This window comes from Mustelus asterias, chromosome 25, assembly GCF_964213995.1.
Source record: "Mustelus asterias chromosome 25, sMusAst1.hap1.1, whole genome shotgun sequence".
NCBI classification, from domain to species: Eukaryota; Metazoa; Chordata; class Chondrichthyes; order Carcharhiniformes; family Triakidae; genus Mustelus; species Mustelus asterias.
Window position 1 is genome coordinate 2,139,898 of NC_135825.1, and position 23,284 is coordinate 2,163,181.

Consider the following 23,284-nt stretch of genomic DNA (forward strand, 5'->3'; position numbering starts at 1 on the left):
TCAGGGAGACTAGCTAGGGTAAAATACATGGGGTTACGGGAATGGGGCCTGGGTGGGATTGTGGTCGGTGCAGACTCGATGGGCCAAACAGCCTCCTTCTGCATTGTCAGATTCTATGATACACTGGCTTACTATCAATTCTGTTCGATCATATTCCTGTTCCTTGGGACGTTTTGCTATGTTTCAGACACTATATAAATTATTGTTGTATCCCAATAAGCAACATGTGTTTGTTGTTAGAATGGAACGGTGAGTCAATCCTTTGATTTTTGCTGTTGATTATGACTGCACCATTCTGCTGGCCCATCATTGCAGCTTTGCCCACGTTTGAAGCCAAGTGGAGAATTGTTGTGAGTTTGTAGCGACTGCATTCAAGACAATCTTGCTGACTGTGGAATCACACTTTGTGTTTTCGGGGAATGGGGAAGTCTCGCCTTCACCGGCACAGACTGGATATTCAGGAGTGTGTTCCCACCGTTTATATCAGGCGCGACTCAGTGGGTAGTAGAAGGTTGTGGATTCAGCTCCCACTCCAGAGATTTGAGCACTGAACCCCTGTGCCGTACTGAGGGAGCGACAGTTAGAGGAGCTGTGTTCAAATGAAATGTTGAACTGAGATTCCACCCACCCTCTCAACTCAATCTCACAGCACAATTTGTAGAAGTGCAGGGTGATCTTCCCTCTGTCCTGGCCAATAGTTAGCCCTCCCCCAGCATCACTGAAACGGATTAACTGGTCACTTATTTTACAGCTATTTGTGGGATCTTACTGTGCTCAAATTGGCTGTTGTGTTTCCAGCATTAAAACAGTGGTCACATCTCAAAGGTGTTACATCGTGTGAAGTGCTTTGGGATGTCCTGAGGCTGTGAAAGATGCTATAGAAATGTTTATCTCCTTTTTAAAAACTTAATTTCTGGATTATTGTCTTTGGATAATTATGCGTACCTGTTTCTTATCGACAAGAATTCCCGGACAACCCAGAGTAGGTTAACACAGTGGGATAGGAGACCAGACAACCCAGAGTAGGTTAACACAGTGGGATAGGAGACCAGAATTACATCCACATAGTTCTGCTTATCTGGAGTGTGTTTCTGTGCACATCATTGTGGGGCAGCACAGTGACAGAGTGGTCAGCACTGCTGTCTCACAGCGCCACGGACCCGGGTTCAGTTCTGGCCTCGGGTCAATTGTCTGTGCGGAGTTTGCACGTTCTCCCCGTGTCTGCATGGGTTTCCTCCGGCTGCTCCGTAACTTTCTCTAGCTCTCAGGAGAACAATTCAGTTTCTCCAATCTTCCTCGAGCCTTGACATTCTTTTGAAGCGTGGTAAAGGTGCCTAAAGGTCGATGGAAACAAAATGAAAATCAGGAGAAATTGATATTGCCATTTTGTAACATCGAATGATCCCAGCATCGGCACAGAAAGAAGTTTGTGTTATCTCGGGTTAGAGTAGATTAACCTGTGTCTGAGTGGCTCATCTGCACATTTCTTAAATTAAAACCAGATGCCAAAACTTCTGACTTGAAGGATTTGCACCCTTTTACATATCGGGAATTCCAAAGTGGAAATAAACAGGAAACTTGCCGTCAATTAAAATTGATGGACAGAAAATCCCTGGATCTTCCTAACCTCTGACCCTGAACTTCAGCATGAGGAGGTCTGTGTTGAGAATGGAAATTTGGAAGAACTCACCATTTTATTTCCTTGTGTGAATCGTAATGAAGTTATTCCGATCCCCAAATTATCCTTTATCTGCAGCAAAGCCAGAACTACAATCGATCACTTTTACCGGTCCATCTGGCCAATGTGGGCAGCCACCACTCGCATTTCTGATCATTAATCGCGAGGAGCATGCACTCAAATCTCTCCCATTCCACTGAGGAGTGAGGCTCCCCACGGCAATGCAGATTGGTACAGCAACCCAACAGGACTCGTGCGAGGGTCCCACTCACTGCTTCTTTGCTTATATTGTGTCCTCCCTCCAGTTTTGAATTCAGCAAACTAGCAAATTTAGCTTTCAGTGTCAGGACTAAGTCTGCTGCATTCATTCAGTTTTTTTGCTGTTTTAATAGCTAACATTAATGTTCATTGTTACCTTAAAGTGGTTCAAACTATGGGCGGGATTTTCCGGCTGAACACGCCCCAAGACCGAAAATTCTCGCCCGAGGTCAACGGACCTTTTCACGGTCAGCCGAATTTTCTGTGCCACCCACTATGATTCCCATGGCAGGTGGGATGGGAAAATTCCACCCTATGTGTCCGAATTGAGAATCAGTTCCCCGCCCCCCCCCCACCCACACCCCCCCCCCCCCCCACTCTGTACCTCGTTCCCCTCTGTTTCTCCTGGGTATTCAGAGGACGTTCAGTTAATTATCAAGTGTGCTTCGAATCTTCCAGCACCATTCTCTCCTTGGTTGTCTTGCGGAGAAGGCAAACAGGAAGGGATGACTCAGGGTGCAAAGTACTAATGAAGTCATTGCCCTTTGCATCATCAATGGGATTATTGTGGACTTCATTCATAAACCCATTTCCCAACCGAACATCCAGACATTTTCATTGGGAATTAACCCAGATAGCATTGGCAAGAAGCTCAAAGGATTTTGTCCATTTCAAAATATCTCCTCAGGAAACCATGCCTCCGAAATACATATTTCTCAATGTGATTGTCATGGGGACGAATGTTTAGACTGCCTGCACACACCGCAACAAGTCTCACTCACAGGGAGTGTTCAAATCCCGACAGCAGGCTCCTTGGGTTGAGGAGATCTGAGGGACAATATTTGTGTTTTTAAGTACTGGTATTAACCAAGATGCAAGTTCCTCAGTGTGTGTAGCAGTGTGATGAAGGAGTTTGAAGATTCCTTCCGTCTCTTATAGAGACCGAGGTGATGAATGTGTTGAAAACATCACTAGAAATACAAAGAGAATCACCGTGAATTCTCTGACAATGCTGTTCTGCACAGCATGCAGAAGAATTCTTACTCTCCCATTCCTCTTCATGGGTAGCGCTCCCATTCTGCAATTTTCACTGAGGCTGCTTCTAGACATTATTTTTTTTTAGAAAAAGCAAAATACCACAGATGCTGGAAATAAAAACAGAAAATGCTAGAAAAACTCAGCAGATCTGGAGAAAGAAACAGAGTTAAGCTTTCGAGTCCAATATGACTGAAGCTATATGTGGAGTGTGTGGTTTATATGCGGTTTCACGTATTTAGCTGGCTGGAACCAGGTAAACTCTCTTCAGACAGTTCTTCACTCTGAATCTTCCAGTTCCTCCATGGTGTTCACCTTTATCTTTCCCCAGTGGAATCTCTTGTTCTTATCTTTGAACAGATCTCGCCCTATCGCAGATTCACAATGAGTTATAGAGTCATTATGGCACAACGAGAGGCTATTTAGCCTATTGACTCTCTGCTAGCTCTCTGTAGAGCAATCCAGTCAGTCCCATCCCCTCAGTCTATCCCTAATCTCTGCAAGCACCGTGGGCAGCACGGTGGCACAGTGGTTAGTACTGCTGCTTCACAGCATCGGGGAACCGGGTTCAATTCCTGGCTTGGGTGACTGTCTGTGTGGAGTTTGCACGTTCTCACCGTGTCTGCGTGGGTTTCCTCCGGGTGCTCCGGTTTCCTCCCACATTCTGAAAGACTTGTTGGTTAGGGTGCATTGACCCGAACAGGCACCAGAGTGTGGCGACTAGGGGAATTTCACAGTGACTTCATTGCAGTGTTAATGCAAGCCTGACTTGTGACTAATAAATTAACTTAAGCTTATTTCCCTCAAGTGGCCATCCAATTTTCTTTTGTCAAACTTGTTTGAGAATTTTTCTTGTCTTTTTGAAAATTATTACTTGTCAAGTTTGTTAGTTGCTTCACTTGCCCTAGCCTGTTTCTCTAATTCCCTAGAACTCATGTCAAATGACATTTCTCTATTCTTTACAAATTGCGTTGTTGAGAGGGAGTGACATAACAATGCCAAGTGGCCCGCATGTGAGGGGTTTGTAAGTTGCTGCACCATGAGTCAGAATTTTTACTCTATCCATATCTAAAAGTAAGAAATTGCATCTCTATAGCACCTTTCAGAGTCTCAGAACGTCCCTAATTGCTTTACAGCCAATGAAGTACTTTTGAAGTTTAGCAACTGCTGTGATGTAGGAACCCCGGCAGCGAATTTGTAGACAGAACACGGTGAAATTTGAATTCAATACAAAATCTGGAATTAAAAGTCTTTGAACTGAGGTAGTTTGGTTTTTGTTTAGTAAGAGTTTTAGAGGATTTGAAGCAAAGGCAGATGAAAGGAATTGAGATGCAGATCAATCATGTTCCCATTAAATGGCAGAACTAGTGACAGAATGGACACCAAATGTTCCAAAAGTAACAGTCACACTGCAGGAACAGGGACTTGAGAATGCAAGAGCAGTAAACAACACAGTCCGACGCTATCTTCACTTATCGTTTCCGTGAGACAGTTATTGTCAACATTTCAGATGTCAGCGGTGTTTTTCCAGAAATCTCCACCTCATTTGGAACTGCAGCAAAGAATCTATTTTGGAGATTTACTCGGCATGGATTAAATTGGTTTCCAAATGACCCCAATCATGATTAGAAATTCCGCTGACTAACCCTTCTATTGTAAAAACACCACCACAATCTGCCTTAACAATTTCTTAAGTGGATTTCTGTATTCTCCCTTTCAAACATCAAATTATAATTTTACACATCAGTTGATCAGTCTGGCAGGTGCCGTCAAACCATTGCTCCAAATCCTGCTTTCTGGCCCTTTCACCTGTTCCAGTCAGTGACCTGGAGTTAGTCTCCAAACACGGGTTTCCCTGCCAACTGCATCAAAGGCAACACGTTTAATTTTTTTTACAGTGTTTCTCGGCAGAGCAATTTTAATTGAAACTTCTCAAGCCAGCCCATTGTTCTAATCCGGTCATCACGTGAAATCAAACATTTCTTCAAAGTCCCTGATTTCATATTAATGTGAACTGGTCAGATCATTCTAGCCAATTCCGTCACCCTAAGGTCCAGGCTGTCACTTACTTTATTGTCAACGGATCTAACCATTTACGCTGATTTTCTAAATTTCCATAAAGTGCATCTCTTTAGCCAGCCTTGCAATCACCCTCTTAATCTCTTTTTTCTTGCTCTGCTCCCTTTATTCTGTCATTTAGTTATGCAACAGTCAGGCTGCCTTCAAATGGTAGCAAGTAGAATAATTTTTTATAATTACATTCATATATACCTTTCGCAACGTTAGGACATCCCAAAGTGCTTCACAGCCAATAAAGTAATTTTTGAAGTATAATCGCTGTTGCAATGATGGAAATGTATTGACCAGTTTGTAGCCAGCAAGGTCTCCTAAACCACATTACAATAATGACCAGATCAACCTTTTCAGTGATGTTGGTTCATAGAGTTATAGAATCCTACAGTGCAGAAGGAGGCCATTCAGCCCATCGAGTCTGCACCGACCACAATCCCACCCAAGCCGATCTATCCCTATAACTCCATGCATTTACCCCAGCCAGTCCCCCTGACACTAAGAGGCAATTTAGCATGGCCAATCCATCCAAGGGGTTGAGGGGTAAATGTGGGACCAGGTCACTGAAATAACTTAATTTCCCTCCTTTGAGTGACGTCTTCCAGAGAGGTTGGACTGGAATCAATTTAATGTCTCATCCAAACGTTGGCCTCACTGACAGTGTGGCACACCCTCAGTACAGCACTGAGAGTGTCAGTTTGGACTATATGTCAACAGTGAGATTCACACCAACAACCTTCTGACTCAGTTGATACAAATGCAAGACACTGCTAAACAATGTTGAAATGTGCAAATAAAACCATACACATTACAGGGAGCTGTTGATGTTGAGGTTTTGTCACTGGACTAGTAATCTAGAGACCCAGGCAGGTGGTGGAATTAGAATTCAGTATAAAATTTAAAAATTGGATCAGTGTAGAGGGAGCTTTACTCTGTATCTAACCCCGTGCTGTACCTGTCCTGGGAGTGTTTGATGGGGGACAGTGTAGAGGGAGCTTTACTCTGTATCTAACCCCGTGCTGTACCTGTCCTGGGAGTGTTTGATGGGGACAGTGTAGAGGGAGCTTTACTCTGTATCTAACCCCGTGCTGTACCTGTCCTGGGAGTGTTTGATGGGGGACAGTGTAGAGGGAGCTTTACTCTGTATCTAACCCCGTGCTGTACCTGTCCTGGGAGTGTTTGATGGGGACAGTGTAGAGGGAGCTTTACTCTGTATCTAACCCCGTGCTGTACCTGTCCTGGGAGTGTTTGATGGGGACAGTGTAGAGGGAGCTTTAGTCTGTATCTAACCCCGTGCTGAACCTGTCCTGGGAGTGTTTGATGGGGACAGTGTAGCGGGAGCTTTACTCTGTATCTAACCCCGTGCTGTACCTGTCCTGGGAGTGTTTGATGGGGGGACAGTGTAGCGGGAGCTTTACTTTGTATCTAATCCCCGTGCTGTACCTGTCCTGGGAGTGTTTGATGGGGGCAGTGTAGGGGGAGCTTTACTCTGTATCTAACCCCGTGCTGTACCTGTCCGGGGAGTGTTTGATGGGGACAGTGTAGGGGGAGCTTTACTCTGTATCTAATCCCCGTGCTGTACCTGTCCTGGGAGTGTTTAATGAGAAGATGAATGGCCAGAGTGTAAATATCTGCTGGTCTCTCTCATTGTTGGGGTAAAGATGAAAATCAACAATAAGATTGATCTAAAAAGCCATCTTGGGTGGTCGAAATACATGAGGAAGGCATTGGGATAAGTTTCTGAAATAATTCTTGATTGTAAGCGGTATCTTACAAAGGAGGAAGTGACCTGATTGCAGGCAGTGTTGAGGAGTAGTGATGATAATGTCACAGAATCATCAAAGGTTACAGGGAATGATCCAATTTCTGTCTGAAAGCTTTGATTGAATCTGTTTCTAGCACACTCTCAGACAGAGCATCCACATCTTTCTCACAGTGAGATACCTGTACTGGACACAATATATCAGCTGATACTGAGCCAATGTGTTGTTGTAATCTCCTTGTGTTTGTTCTGCTATGTCCCTATAGGTAAAGCTCATGATTCTGTGTGCTTTATTAGCCGCTTTCTCAAGCTGTTTGCCAGCTTTAGTGATTTGTATCTCAGCTCCCTCTGCTCCTGCATGCCCTTTCGAACTGTCCGCTATTTCATATTGCCTCCTCCCCATTCTCTCTCCCAAATGAAAAACTTCATATTTCTCCTCATTAGATTTAATCTGCCGATTTTTCACCTACTCCGCTATCCTGTACATTTTCCCGTGAAATTTATCACAATGCTCCTCAGAGTTCACAATATGCCCAAATTCAGTGTCATCTTGAAATTTTGAATTTGTGCCATGTACATCCAAGAGTAGCTCATTAATACAGACCAAGAAAATAACACCAACACCTAAGGAACCCTATTAAATATCTTCCTCGAGATCTCCTGGTCTGCGGAGCATTGGAGACTGGATATGTGAACCCCATGACGTGCTACCAGACCCCTTGGAGGTCCTGACCCATGGACGCCATGGGAATTGCCCAGAAAGTTTCAAATCCCAATGAGCAAACTTCGCCAGGTCCTCCAAAAATCTCTCCAACTTTGAGTTGGATTTGGAGGCTTCGGACAGTTCTGATTTCTTTCACTGGACAGTCACCCAGGAAATGTTACACAGGAAAATCCTAATGTAACTCCGGGGTAACTATAATTATTCACATTGACCCGCCTGACTCCCCCAACTATCCCTGACCTGACCTGACTAGCCCCAACACCCAACTCCTCAGTGAACCCCCAACCCAACCTGAGTGTGAGCACCACTCCCCGACTCCTTCCCGTACCCTTCCTGACCTGTCCCGACCTGACCCAGCTCCCATCTCATCCCCTTACCCATTACCTCGACGCCCCATCCGCTTACACACCTACATATTAATCCACCTGCTCAGACGTTCATCCAATTTCACCAACTGAATCGATTTAAACTCCTACCAGAATAAGGCAGCTAGTGCCATGAACAGGGGTGCGGCCCGCTGCACACATACTCTCTACTGCTCCCGCTCGGATTTCCTCTGCTACATGAGCTTTGCAGGATCTGCCATTGGAAGATTGGAAGATTCACCTGAAGAAGGAGCGATACTCCGAAAGCTCGTGCTACCAAATAAACCTGATGGACTTTAACCTGGTGTTGTGAGACTACTTACTATTGGAAGATTGGCTAGGAAAATCAGAGGAAGATCAATGGGTAGATTTTGTTGTCTGGAGTTCTGACCCTGATCAGAAGGTTTGGACCTTTATATCCTGTCACTGAATCAATTCCGTTTGCATGTTGCTTCTGTCCTTTATTCCAGACGCTTTAATTTTATCCCCAAAAGTCAGTTGTTTGGCATTTTATGTCTTTTGAAAGTCCATATACACCACATCAACTCATCAACCCTCTCTGTTACTTAGGGTTACGGGGGAAAAGGGACTAGGTGAATTGCTCATTTGGAGAGCCAGTGCAGACATGATGGGCCAAATGGCCTTCTTCTATGCTGTAACAATTCTATGATAAGAACATAAGAACTAGGAGCAGGAGTGGGCCATCTGGCCCCTCGAGCCTGCTCCACCATTCAATAAGATCATGGCTGATCTTTTCATGGACTCAGCTCCACTTAGCTGCCCGCTCACCATAACCCTTAATTCCTTTACTGTTCAAAGATTTATCTATCCTTGCCTTAAAAACATTCAATGAGGCAGCCTCAACTGCTTCACTGGGCAAGGAATCCCACAGATTCACAACCGTTTGTGTAAAGAAATTCCTCCTCAACTCAGTCCTAAATCTGCTCCCCCTTATTTTGCGGCCATGCCCCCTAGTTCTAGTTTCACCTGCCAGTGGAAACAACTTCCCTGCTTCTATTTTATCTATTCCCTTCATAATCTTATATGTTTCTAGAAAATCGCCCCTCATTCTTCTGAATTCTAATGAGTATAACCCCAGTCTACTCAGTCTCTCCTCATAAGCCAACCCTCTCAACTCCGGAATCAACCGAGTGATTCTCCTCTGCACCCCCTCCAGTGCCAGTATCTCCTTTCTCAAATAAGGAGATCAAAATTGTACACAGTACTCCAGGTGTGGCCTCACCAGCACCTTATACAGCTGCAACATAACCTCACTGTTTTTAAACTCCATCCCTCTAGCAATGAAGGACAAAATTCCATTTGCCTTCTTAATTACCTGCTGCACCTGCAAACCAACTCCTTGAGATTCCTGCACAAGGACACCCAGGTCCCTCTGCACAGCAGCATGCTGCAATTTTTTTACCATTTAAATAATAGTTCATTTTGCTGTTATTCCTACCAAAACGAATGATCTCACATTTACCAACATTGTACTCCATCTGCCAGACCCTCGCCCACTCACTTAGACTATCTATATCCCTTTGCAGACTTTCAGCGTCCACTGCACACTTTGCACTTCCACCCATCTTAGTGTCATCTGCGAATTTTGACAAACTACACTTGGTCCCCAACTCCAAATCATCTGTGTAAATCGTAAACAATTGTGGTCCCAACACTGATCCCTGAGGCACTGACCCCTGAGGCACTGACCCCTGAGGCACTGACCCCTGAGGCACTGACCCCTGAGGCACTGACCCCTGAGGCACTGACCCCTGAGGCACTGACCCCTGAGGCACTGACCCCTGAGGCACTGACCCCTGAGGCACTGATCCCTGAGGCACTGACCCCTGAGGCACTGACCCCTGAGGCACTGACCCCTGAGGCACTGACCCCTGAGGCACTGACCCCTGAGGCACTGATCCCTGAGGCTGCAATCTATCTCGACCAGATGACTTTACCAGTTTGGAAGTCCTGGCAGTTATTCTGGGATCTTCTCTTTCTCTATTTTATCTCGTCCAGTGTCCCACCAGCCTCCTTGTTTACCATCGCCTTGGCAAGGTCCTGGTCCTTGGCAAACATTGATTTAGTGCCTCAGCCTTTCCTTCATCTCCCACTGATAGATGCCCATTTCAACCTCGCCACCCCTCTGCCAACCCGTTTATAGTGAACATGGAGTTTGATGTATTTTATTTTTGAATTGCAATTAGGAAGTCCTCAACAGCTTCAATCCCTGTTCCCCCTCACAGGAATCGCAGCCTGAAAGCTTTAAGCAGCATTTTAGGTCAAACCGTAATGTTTTATTCATTAACATAATTCCTCCACCCTCAGGCTGTGGATTCCCTGTGGATTTTGCATCGGTCCGACTCGAATCCCAATCTATGGCCCCAGAAAACTTCAAACATTTCCGACTCTAAGTGGGCTGTGTGCTATGAGCTGCTAAACCTTGAGTAACCATGGGAACAAACCTTGGGTAATCATGGCAACCAGAGCTTAAATCACATGAATAGTTAAAGCTCCATCATCAGGGCCCTTTAAGTGCTCAGTAACTTTAACTTTCATCGTTTTCCTGCTGTGAGTTTAACACATTGACAGACCTCACATGGCATTGCTTCCACTTGGTCAGTCAGTCTCATTAGGAAAGTGCATTGCAACCAATAATTACAAGGTATTATTCTGCTGCTAAGATGAAGCTGTGTCTGCTCCCGCCTTCCCCACAAGGCCATACGAGTTGAACTGATGTTTAAAAAAATACAAGAACATCCAGGGGTCAAGTGGAGGCTAATTGCTTTCTTTCTGTTTTATTCTTGTAGAATCGTAGAGTCAGGTCACACAGCAGGAGACCATTTGGCTCATCAGACCGGTGTGGGGTTCTCTGAGAGAGCTATCCAATGGGTCCCATTCCCCCACTCTTTCCCCATAGCCCTGCAAATTTTGCCCCTTCTAATATTTATCCAATTCCCTTTTGAAAGTTCTTAATGAATCTGCTTCCACCGCCCTTCCAGGCAGCTCTTTCTAGATCACAACAACTCACTGCGTAAAGGACAAAAAGTTACATCGAATCCCCACTGGTTCCACAGCCAATTCTCTTCAATCTCTGTCCCTTTGGTTACCAACTCTGTGTGCCAGTAATAAGAGATTCTCCTTATTTATTCAATCAAAATCTTCGAAGAATTTTAATCACCTCCATTAAATCTCCCCTTAACCTTCTCTGCTCCAAGAACAATCCCAGCTTCTCCGGTCTCTCCTGGTAACCGAACCGCTCTGGAACCATTTTGGTAAATTTCCCCTCCACTCCAGGACACACAACAGCGCAGAATCGCCGAGCAGAAACTGATAGCCAAGTTCCTCACGCGTGAAGACGGCCTCAAACGGGTACTTGGGTCCATGCCACACTATCTGTAACCCCCACCATACTTCCTGAGCTTGCAAAATCCTACTAACTGTCCTGGCTTGAGACACATTTCACACCTCTTGAACCTGTGATTATCCATCTCTCCACGTGCACTTTTCGTACCTGTAAAGACTTGATTACCTGTAAAGACTCGCATTCCAACCATTCGTTATATTCCAATCTGTAATTATCTTGCAATTGCGTCTTTGTCTATATATGCCATGTTTGTGAACTAACCTCCGCTCACCTGATGAAGGAGCAGCGCTCCGAAAGCTCGTGATTCCAAATAAACCTGTTGGACTCTAACCTGATGTTGTGAGACTTCTTACGTTAAATTTCCTGTGCAACAAGGGTGGCATGGTGGCACAGTGGTTGGCACTGCTGCCTCACAGCGCCAGGGACCCAGGTTCAATTCCAGCCTTGGGTCACTGTCTGTGTGGAGTTTGCACATTCTCCCCGTGTCTGCCTGGGTTTCCTCCGGGTGCTCCAGTTTCCTCCGACAGTCTAAAGATGTGCTGGTTAGGGTGCATTGGCCGTGCTAAATTGCCAGGTGTCTAGCCTGGGTAAATGCATGGGGTTATGGGGATAGGGCCTGGGTGGGATTGTGGTCGGTGCAGACTAGATGGGCCGAATGGCCTCCTGCTTCACTGTAGGGAGTCCATGGATTCTATGAACCTCTCTAAGACCTTCCAAAAAGCCAGTGCCGAGAATGGACGCAATGTTACAGCTGGGGCCTGCGCAATTTTCTTTAAATGTTTAACAAAACTTCCATGCTTTTGTTCTTCAAGTCTTCACTAAGGATCCCATGTGATTCTCTAACTGACTTCTCCGCTTGTTCTGCCATCTTCAAAGATTTGCACGCGTACTCACTGCTCAGACACCCACTTCCACATTTTTAGAGGCTGTTTATTCATTGGCTGTTTGACATTTGGAGTGTGGCTTGTTTTCTAAATTCTTGAGTTAATCAGATGTGACTGAGACACAGGCTTGTGTGAGTGACAATTTGGAGTGTGTGACAAGCATATTAATGTCACATCACACAGATTTCCGAAACATGGAACTCTGACAAGTTCACTGAGGTAACTGGGGGGAAGTTACTGAGTGGAACACTGAGGAGACAGTTCATAGCCTGTTGTGAGGAGGTTTTGTGAATTACACTCTCTGGGTAGGTGCTGTCTCTCACGTGCTCACTCTCTCATTTTGCTTCCTGTTTTGATTAGAGTTTAGAGGAAGTCAAAGAATCCTACAGTGCAGAAGGAGGCCATTTGGCCCATTGAGTCTGCACTGACCACAATCCCACCCAGGCCCTGTCCCCATAACCCCATACATTTACCCTGCTAGTCCCCCTGACACTAAGGGGCAATTTAGCATGGCCAATCCACCTAACCTGCACATCTTTGGACTGTGGGAGGAAACCGGAGTATCCGGAGGGAATCCACACAGACACGGGGAGAATATGTAAACTCCACATAGACAGTGACCCAAGCCGGGAATCGAACCCAGGTCCCTGGCGCTGTGAGGCAGCAGTGCTAACCACTGTGCCACCGTGCCACCTATGGTTTCTTTTCAGAGTTTTGGAGACGTGGAACATGGTTCCAAGCACTGCTGAGATTATCTCGAAGAGAAGGAGGATGAATATTGGGTGAGGATTGAGATTGAAGGAGTTGGTTCACAGTGAGATGCATGAAACCGCAGTTCGCAAATTTAACTAGGGCTATTTGTGACCTTCTTTGGAATGTAACCAGTCAGAGGTTGAACAATGGTTGTGTGAGGGTGGATAAGGATTGCGGAGTATTGTTCAGTGATAATATTGCAGAATGTCGCTGTGTAGGCATGCAAGATCCTGCCTCAATCCTTGTGCTGCACTGAATTACAGACTTTGGAGCTGAGAGTGTGTTCTCCCAGTCCTTGCCTATTCAATCACAACATGGAGGAAACAAATTCTTTAATTCAGTGCCCTGGGCGGTCTGCATTTGAAACAGACGAGGCTGGTGCCAGTTTATAATGATACTCCTCTTGTAATTTTTAAATTACTTATTCTGGCTTGGAATTCAAAAATGTAAGATTGAAAGCTTGTATTTATTAACAGCTTTACTCTTTGGCTGCTTTTAAAATTCAAGGTTTCAGTGGGAGGGTTTGTGCATAAGACAAGAAATTTGCATGCACAATTTTATCTGTGCATGCAAGAGAGTTTGTATTTGTGTGTGTACGCGTCGGCATCTGGGTGTATATGTGTACATTTGCGTGTGTGTGCGTTTGCGTGTGTGTGTGTGCATGTGTGTGTTTGTGCGTGTTTGTGCATGTGTGTTTGTGCATGTGTGTGTTTGTGCGTGTTTGTGCGTGTGTGTGTTTGTGCATGTGTGTGTGTGTTTGTGCATGTGTGTTTGTGCATGTGTGTGTTTGTGCATGTGTGTTTGTGCATGTGTGTTTGTGCATGTGTGTGTTTGTGCGTGTGTGTGTGTGTGTCCGTGCACGTGTGTTTGTAGATAAATTTGTGTCTGTGAGAGAATTTTTTGAAAATGTATTCTTGGCAGTGAGAAGTTTTGATTTATTTTCCCAGCTTTGTACAACTGAGAGGCTTACTAGGCCAGTTAAGAGGGTATTTAAGAGCCAATCGTGTTAGTGTCGGGCTGGAATTTCAGAGAGAGAACAAGGATGAGAACATCAGTGACCTGTTGGGTTTTGATGATAATCTGACAGTTTCATTTGGGATTTGCCAGGTGAGTGGGAGGGAAAATCTCTGCTGCATCCTCCTTGGGCACAGATGCTCTCTCATCCTCACTCTTGGAGCCCTCAGCCGAGTGAAATATTTACAACAACAACAACAACAACTTGCCTGGTGCCTTTATTTTCCTGAGGTGCTTTACTCTCCCTAAGATCAAACCTGTGGTGTAGCCCCATCTTTGCTCCCTCAAGTCCAGGAGTGCTGATCTTAACCAACTATTTTCACCATCTTTCACCGTATCTGGCCCAAGCTATATTGTGCACTTTTTGGCATCACTTGCCTTTTGCCAAATCTACTCAGTATGCCCACATCATCCTGGAAGGATCTTGTTTTCTCCACAACAAACCATCTCCTTAAACCCCTCTCCATGCCAATGTGTTACCGCCTACACCGTGAGCTTTAATTTTCCGCAATAACCTTTAATGTGGCACTTTATCAAATGCCTTCTGGAAATCTAAGTCCAGTACATGAATACATGATACATGATTAGAATGGCAATAGAGGGATATGGTCCCCGGAAGGGTAGGGGTTTTAGTTCAGTCGGGCAGCATGGTCGGTGCAGGTTTGGAGGGCCGAAGGGCCTGTTCCTGTGCTGTAATTTTCCTTGTTCTTTGTACATCCACAGATTCCCCTTTATACATACACTTCTTCAAATTGGTTAAAGATGGTTTCCCTTCCACAAAACCATGTTGACTCTGCCTGATGACCCTGAATTTTTCCAAGCATCTTTACAAATATCTTCTGCTTTCTGTCTCCCTCTCTTTTTGAACAATGGAGTTACATTTGCAATTTTCCAATCTAATGGAACCTTCCCGAAATCTAGGTATTTTTGGAAAATTAAAACTAATGCATCAACTATCTCATTAGCCACAAAAACTGAAAATGCTCTGACAAAGGGTAACCCAGACTCAAAACGTTGGCTCTATTCTCTCTCCACAGACGCTGTCAGACCTGCTGAGATTTTCCAACATTTTATGTTTCTGTTTCGGATCCCAGCATCCGCAGTTTTTTGTCTTTACCTAATACTTCCCACTGCCTCGGAAAAGCAGCCAGCATAATTAAGGACCCCACGCACCCCAGACATTCTCTCTTCCACTATTTTCCATCAGGAAAAAGATACAAAGCTCTGAGATCACGTACCAACCCACTCAAGGACAGGATAGAGTGGACGTGGAGAGGATGTGCGGGTTAGGTTGATTGGCCAGGCTAAAATTGCCCCTTAGTGTCCTGAGATGTGTAGGTTAGAGGGATTAACGGGTAAATATGTAGGGATATGGGGGTAGGGCCTGGGTGGGATTGTGGTCGGTGCAGACTCGACGGGCCGAACGGCCTCCTTCTGCACTGTAGGGTTTCTATGATTCTATGATGTTTCCACTACTAGGAAAAATTAGAACCGGAGGACACAACCTCAGGCTAAAGGGATGATCCTTTAAAACAGAGATGAGGAGGAATTTCTTCAGCCAGAGAGTGGTGAATCTGTGTAACTATTTGCTGCAGAAGGCTGTGGAGGCCAGGTCATTGAGTGTCTTTAAGACAGAGATAGATAGGTTCTTGATTAATAAGGGGACCAGAGGGTATAGGGAAAAGGCAGGAGAATGGGGATGAGAAATAAATCAGCCATGATTGAATAGCGGAGCAAGAGTCGATGGGCCGAGTGGCCTAATTCTGCTCCTATGTCTTATGGTCTTATGGTTTAACAGCTTCTTCCCTGCTGCCATCAGACTTTTGAATGGACCTGCCTCACATTAAGTTGATCTTTCTCTACACCCTAGCTATGACTGTAACACCACATTCTGCACCCTCTCCTTTCCTCCTGTCTGTATAGCTCACAAGAAATAATACTTTTCACTGCATGCTAATACATGTGATAATAATAAATCAAATCAAGCCTAATATCAAAATCATTGGCCATTTATTTTAAGATCCTTAGACGAAGCCCGTCCAGACTTGGGGATTTGTCAGCCCACAGCTCCAACAATTTGCTCAACAGCATTTCCCAGGTGATTGTAAAATTCCTCCTTCCCTTTCATTTCCTGATTTACACCTATTTCTCGGGTGTTACTGGTATCCTCTATAGTGAAGACTGCTACAAACTACCTGTTCAATTCACCCACCATCTCCCTATTTCCAATTATTAATCCCCCAGGCACAATTTCTACGGGATATTGGGATACTGGGATATTTTCTTAACAAGTTAACAATATTACATGATGCCGTCAAAGTGAAGTTTGTATTCTCTGGCTTGACGAATAGTCATGGTGAGAGGACCTATAGCGTACACATATTGTGTATTATCGTTGCTGCCCTCAGTGACCCAGGCTGTGTATATATCAGACGATATTTGTGAACAGATGCCAACAATGAGTGTTCTCATTTTACTGGGATCCTTCTGTGATCGTTTGATAATAAAGGGAAAGAATATCATGCATGGTTGAGGGGGACAGTTAGAGGGAAAGGCCCATGATGCATTCTGGGCCTTGAGGCCTCTGTTCCAGGCCTCAGTCCAGCACACCCCGGGGATCCGGTCCTGAGATTGAAGTTGAAGTGTGTTGTTGGGATCTCGCTCTTTCCAGACTGACATTCGTTGAGCTGTTATGTAACCATAAAGATGATGTTTGTTCCATTCCAACCAGAAACCAACACAAACATCCCAGAAAGTGAGAATTCAAATAAACTGGTGTTTATTCTTGCATCAACACTACAAATGTTGTAAAATTCATTAAAAATATTCAATGTCTTGCCAACTCAAATTTATATGAATACATTCTGGCAGCGAGTGTATCCTTTCAGTACTATAATTTAAACGTCAAAATATCAGAAGCATGAAAAAGTTAAAGGAAGCCAATCGTTTATTATCGTTTTCCTGATCTTGAGAACTTGTGTCCCCGAGGAAGCAAGTCAGCGGATTCACAATCTCCAAAACCTTCTGTCAAGACCATAAGACATAGGAGCAGAATTAGGCCACTCGGCCCATCGAGTCTGCTCCACCATTCGATCATGGCTGATATTTTTCTCATCTCCATTCTCCTGCCTTTTCCCTATAACCCCTGATCCCCTTATTAATCAAGAACCTATCTATTGCTGACTTAAAGACACTCAGTGTCTCAAGGTCAATGTCACACAATGTCACTCATTGACACTCAGGTCAATGTCACTCAATGACCTGGCCTCCACAGCCTTCTGCGGCAAAGAGTTCCACAGATTCACCACTCTCTGGTTGAAGAAATTCCTCCTCATCTCTGTTTTAAAGGATCATCCCTTTAGCCTGAGGTTATGCCCTCTGGTTCTAGTTTTTCCTACGAGTGGAAATATCCTCTCCATGTCCACTCCGTCCAGGCCTCGCAGTATCCTGTAAGTTTCAATAAGATTCCCCTTCATTCTTCTAAACTCCAACGAGTACAGACCCAGAGTCCTCAACTCATATGACAAGCTCTTCATTCCAGGGATCATTCTTGTGAACCTCCTCTGGACCCTTTCCAAGGCCAGCATATCCTTCCTTAGATATGGGGCCCAAAACTGCTCACAATACTCTGAATAGGGTCTGACCAGAGCCTTATACAGCCTCAGAAGTACATCCCTGGTCTTGTATTCTAGCCCTCTCGACATGAATGCTAACATTGCATTTGCCTTCCTAACTGCCGACTGAACCTGCACGTTAACCTTCAAAGAATCTTGAACAAAGAACCTTGAACAAGGACTCCCAAGTCCCTTTGCGTTTCTGATTTCCTAACCATTTCCCCATTTAGAAACTAGTCTACGCCTCCATTCCTCCTTCCAAAATGCATAACCTCACACTTTTCCACATTGTATTCCATCTGCCACTTCATTGCCCACTCTCCTAACCTGTCCAAGTCCTTCTGAGCCCCCCCTGCTTCCTCAATGCTACCTGTCCCTCTACATATCTTTGTACCATCTGCAAACTTAGCAACAGTGCCTTCAGTTCCTTCTTCCAAATCGTTAATGTATATTGTGAAAAGTTGTGGTCCCAGCACCGACCCCTGAGGCACACCACTAGTCACCGGCTGCCATCCTGAAAAAGATCCCTTTATCCCCACTCTCTGCCTTCTGCCAGTCAGCCAATCCTATATCCATGCCAGATTCTTACCCTTAATTCCATGGGCTTTAACTTATTTAACAGTCTCCTATGCGACACCTTGTCAAAGGCCTTCTGGAAATCAAAATAAATCACGTCCACTGGTTCTCCTTTATCTAACTTCCTTGTTACCTCCTCAAAGAACTCTAACATATTTGTCAGGCATGACCTCCCTTTGACAAAGCCGTGCTGACTCAGTCCTACTTTATCATGCACTTCCAAGTACTCCGCGATCTCATCTTTAATAATGGACTCTAAAATCTTGCCAATGATGGAAGTCAGGCTAACCGGCCTATAATTTCCCATCTGCTGCCTCCCTCCCTTCTTAAACAGCGGTGTTACATTAGCTACTTTCCAGTCCTCTGGGACCCTCCCTGCCTCCAGTGATTTCTGAAAGATCACCACCGATGCCTCCACAATTTCCTCAGCTATCTCTTTTAGAACCCTGGGGTGTAGTCCATCCGGTCCAAGTGATTTATCCACCTTCAGACCTTGCAGGTTCCCCAGAACCTTCTCCTTAGTGATGGCCACTGCACTCACCTGTGCCCCCTGACTCTCCTGGAGCTCTGGCATCCCACTGGTGTCTTCCACCATGAAGACTGATGCAAAGTAATTATTCAGTTCCTCTGCCATTGCTTTGTTTTCTATTGTTACTTCTCCAGCCTCATTTTCTAGCGGTCCAATGGCTGTTTTTGCTTCTCTCTTACCTTTTTTATATTGAAAAAACTCTTCCTATCTTCTTTTATATTACCAGCTAGTTTACACTCATATTTCATCTTCTCCCCCTTATTGCTTTTTTAGTTGTCCTCTGCTCGCTTTTAAAGGCTTCCTAATCCTCTGGCTTCCCTCTAATCCTCGCCACTTTGTATGCTTTTTCTTTTGTTTTTATGCTGTCCTTGACTTCCCTCGTCAGCCATGGATGCCTCGTCCTCCCCATAGCATGTTTCCTCCTCCTTGGGATGAATTTCTGTTGTGCCTCCCGAATAACCCCCAAAAACCCCTGCCATTGCTGTTCCACTGTCTTCCCTGCTGGACTCCTTTCCCAATCAACTCTGGCCAGCATCTCCCACATATCTTTGTAGTTACCTTTATTTAATTGTGATGCCATTAGATCTGATTCCAGCTTCTCCCTCTCAAACTGCAGGGTAAATTCTATCATATTGTGGTCACTGCTCCCTAAGGATTCCTTCAGCTTAAGTTCCCTGATCAAGCAGTCATTACACATTGAATTCAAGGTGTGTTTCTTTAAATTTGTGTATCTGAGGAATGGCCTGAAGGAGAATATCACTCACATCATTGGTCCATCCGTCAACAGACCATCACAATTGAACAACACCCACCAGGTGAGCTGTAAGCAGCACCGCAGGAGACTTGCAATGATGTACTTTAACAAATTCACACTGTAAATTAGAAGGAAAATTATTCTCAGTCCAGTGTGCCCTCCTACTCTGACCTCATTCCCGCAAATTGTACCTACCAATCCTAGGCTGTATCTCAGATTTTTCTTCACCGATACACTGCAGGAATATTAGCCCACAGCGTTATACAGTGACAGACCCGTCCCCACCAGTACTGTACCCCAGTGTTATACAGTGACAGACCCGTCCCCACCAGTACTGTACCCCAGTGTTATACAGTGACAGACCCGTCCCCACCAGTACTGTACCCAGTGTTATACAGTGACAGACCCGTCCCCACCAGTACTGTACCCCAGTGTTATACAGTGACAGACCCGTCCCCACCAATACTGTACCCCAGTGTTATACAGTGACAGATCCGTCCCCACCAATACTGTACTCCAGTGTTATACAGTGACAGACCCGTCCCCACCATTACTGTACCCCAGTGTTATACAGTGACAGACCCAGACCCATCCCCACCAATACTGTACTCCAGTGTTATACAGTGACAGACCCATCCCCACCAGTTCTGTACCCCAGTGTTATACAGTGACAGACCCATCCCCACCAGTTCTGTACCCCAGTGTTATACAGTGACAGACCCGTCCCCACCAGTACTGTACCCCAGTGTTATACACTGACAGACCCGTCCCCACCAGTAATGTACCCCATTGTTATACAGTGACAGAACCTGTCCCCACCAGTACTGTACCCCAGTGTTATTCAGTAACAGACCCGTCCCCACCAGTAATGTAACCCATGTGTTAAACAGCATTGACTGTATTTGCCAGTCGTGTATTGCAGTTTTGTGCAACTGACTCTCAATAAATAGCTGTGGTTTGGGAGACTAAGGAAATTAGACATATCAGCTATGACTCTCACCAACTTTTACAGATGCACCATAGAAAGCATTCTTTCTGGTTATATCACAGCTTGGTATGGCTCCTGCTCTGCCCAAGACCGCAAGGAACTACAAAGGGTTGTGAATGTAGCCCAATCCATCAGGCAAACCAGCCTCCCATCCATTGACTCTGTCTACACTTCCCGCTGCCTCGGCAAAGCAGCCAGCATAATCAAGGATCCCTCGCACCCCGGACATTCTCTCTTCCACCTTCTTCCATGGGGAAAAAGATACAAAGGTCTGAGGTCACGTACCAACCGACTCAAGAACAGCTTCTTCCCTGCTGCTGTCAGACTTCCCTTGCACTAAGTTGATCTTTCTCTACACCCTAGCTATGACTGTAACACTACATTCTGCACCCTCTCATTTCCTTCTCTATGAACGGTATGCTGTGTCTGTATAGCGCGCAAGAAACAATACTTTTCACTCTATGTTAATACGTGTGACAATAATAAATCAAATCAAATCAAAGTGAGAGGGGAATTTGCAGTGATTGTTTTCATATTTTGAATAGGGTCAGCGTGGGACATGCGCAGCTTGCTGATGTTCCAGTTGTGACGCTGTGCGTGTTACACCGAGCTTTACTGCGCCAGATTGCAACTTCATTTTCCTGCCATTGATATAAATATTAAATGCTGGAAATACAGAACAACAGCAGAAAATCCAAGGAACAGCGAACGGGCTCCCTGCTCTCTCAGCGTCTGGGAGGCCAAGTGGGCAGTGAAAGTTTGTAGAAACTCTCGCCCCTGTTTGCTCTGGCGTAATTCCCTTTCCCATTCCGGAGGAGTCCAGGAGCAGAACGTCTGGGATCCGCTTTCCGATTGGAACAATCCTGGTGATTACCTTCCTCATTGGCTGGTTTACATTCTTGTAGTGATAAGTCTAGTCTTTGATGATGAGCTGACCCCTCACAGGCGACCCCTCCAGTTTCCAAACACGCATTCTGCGCTATCGGAGTGGAGAGACCCGGGGAAAGGAACAATACGGGTTTAGGAAACTGGGAATGAGGGAAGAATTCAAACTTTTGAATAAAGTTTCAAATCCAGACTAAAATAGGAAGCTGTATTACATCTCAAAGTAATCCAAAGCAAATTGATTCAGACAGGAATCATCCACAGAATGTTTCTCAAATTAAAAAGTTAAAATTAAATTGCTCCAGTGACTTGATGTGAAGTGAGATGATTGATTTCACTTTCCCAAGGTCTTTATATTCTCTCCAATGCACAGATTTTAATTAGCATGGGCAGATAATACAGTGTATTTGTATAAAAACGGGGCCACATTAATTCAATCAGGATTCAGGCACCGGCAGCTCAAGCAGACGTGCAGCTTTTATTAATTGAAACCTCATCAGCTCTACCTGCCTTGCGGGCACTGACCTGCTTCTCTGGGTCATCCCCTTCCATCTGAAACAGAACCTACACAGCTTCAATCCAGGCTCCAGAATATGAGTGGTCATCAATTCCGATGCAGTACTGAGGGAGTGCTGCACTGTCAGAGGGTCAGTGCTGAGGGAGTGCCGCACTGTCAGAGGGACAGTACTGAGGGAGTGCCGCACTGTCAGAGGGACAGTACTGAGGGAGTGCTGCACTGTCAGAGGGTCAGTACTGAGGGAGTGCTGCACTGTCAGAGGGTCAGTGCTGAAGGAGTGCCGCCGCACTGTCAGAGGGTCAGTGCTGAGGGAGTGCCGCACTGTCAGAGGGTCAGTGCTGAAGGAGTGCCGCACTGTCAGAGGGTCAATACTGAGGGAGTGCCGCACTGTCAGAGGGTCAGAAACGAGGGAGTGCCACACTGTCAGAGGCTCAGTACTGATGGAGTGCCTCACTGTCAGAGGGTCAGTAACGAGGGAGTGCCGCACTGTCAGAGGCTCAGTACTGAGGGAGTGCCGCACTGTCAGAGGGTCAGTACTGAGGGAGTGCCGCACTGTCAGAGGGTCAGTACTGAGGGAGTGCCGCACTGTCAGAGGCTCAGTACTGAGGGAGTGCCGCACTGTCAGAGGGTCAGTACTGATGGAGTGCCGCACTGTCAGAGGGTCCCAAGTAAAAGTAACCATGGTGATTAAAGCTTTTTTGTCATCTTTTTTCTAAGATCAACCTGAGGCTTCCCTTCCAGTAAGATGCTTGACACCGGACGATTCTGGAGAGAGTTCTAATTTATCACAAAACGGCATCAAGCAGGCAGCCCCCTCAAACAGCACAGAGACTGAAGTTGTCAGAGCATCAGTAAGCTCAGTGTGTCGTCCTCCAACCGGACACAGAGTGCGCGGTGGTGCTGGGGAACACTTGACACCATTAACCTCGGAGAAGCAGCATGGGAAGCTGCAATCGTTCCCTTCCATCAACAGTCACAGCAGCAAGAAGAGTAAATCCAGTTCCAGGTCAACCGCCTCGCAGATCCCTTCAGACGCAGAGGAAGGTGAGCGTGGACTCAGGTTCAACAGAGTCATCTAAAAACCTGTACCTCTGAAATGGGTGGTATGGGTTGGCCACGGTGGCACAGTGGTTAGCAGTGCTGCCTCACAGCGCCAGGAGCCTGGGTTCGATTCCGGGCTTGGCTCACTGTCTGTGCGGAGTCTGCACATTCTTCTCGTGTCTGCGTGGGTTTCCTCTGGTTTCCTCCCACAGTCCAAAGAGGTGCTGGTTAGGTGCTTTGGCCATGCTAAATTCTCCTTCAGTGAACAGTTTCAAGGTGAAAGAGAGAAAGTTTAAGGGAAATGTATGAGGGAAGTTTTTCATGCAGAGCGGTGGGTGCCTGGAACGCGCTGCCAGAGGAGGTGGTGGAAGCGGGCACATTAGCAACATTTAAGATGGGTACATAAATAAGGAGGGAATAGAGGATACAGATCAAGAGAAGGCAGAAGTTTTTTTTCAGTTTAGTTAGGG

At 45.6% G+C, this 23,284-nt stretch overlaps 1 protein-coding gene across 1 annotated transcript in view; it reads left to right on the forward strand.

Annotated features, from left to right (window-relative positions):
• The window catches only part of mdfi (MyoD family inhibitor), a 97,264-nt gene that overhangs the window by 71,774 nt on the left and 2,206 nt on the right, over positions 1-23,284 (forward strand). The window contains exon 4 of the mRNA XM_078241981.1: positions 22,491-22,817. Within this exon, the coding sequence (XP_078098107.1) occupies positions 22,491-22,817 (327 nt within the window). The remainder of the gene's footprint in view (positions 1-22,490; positions 22,818-23,284) is intronic.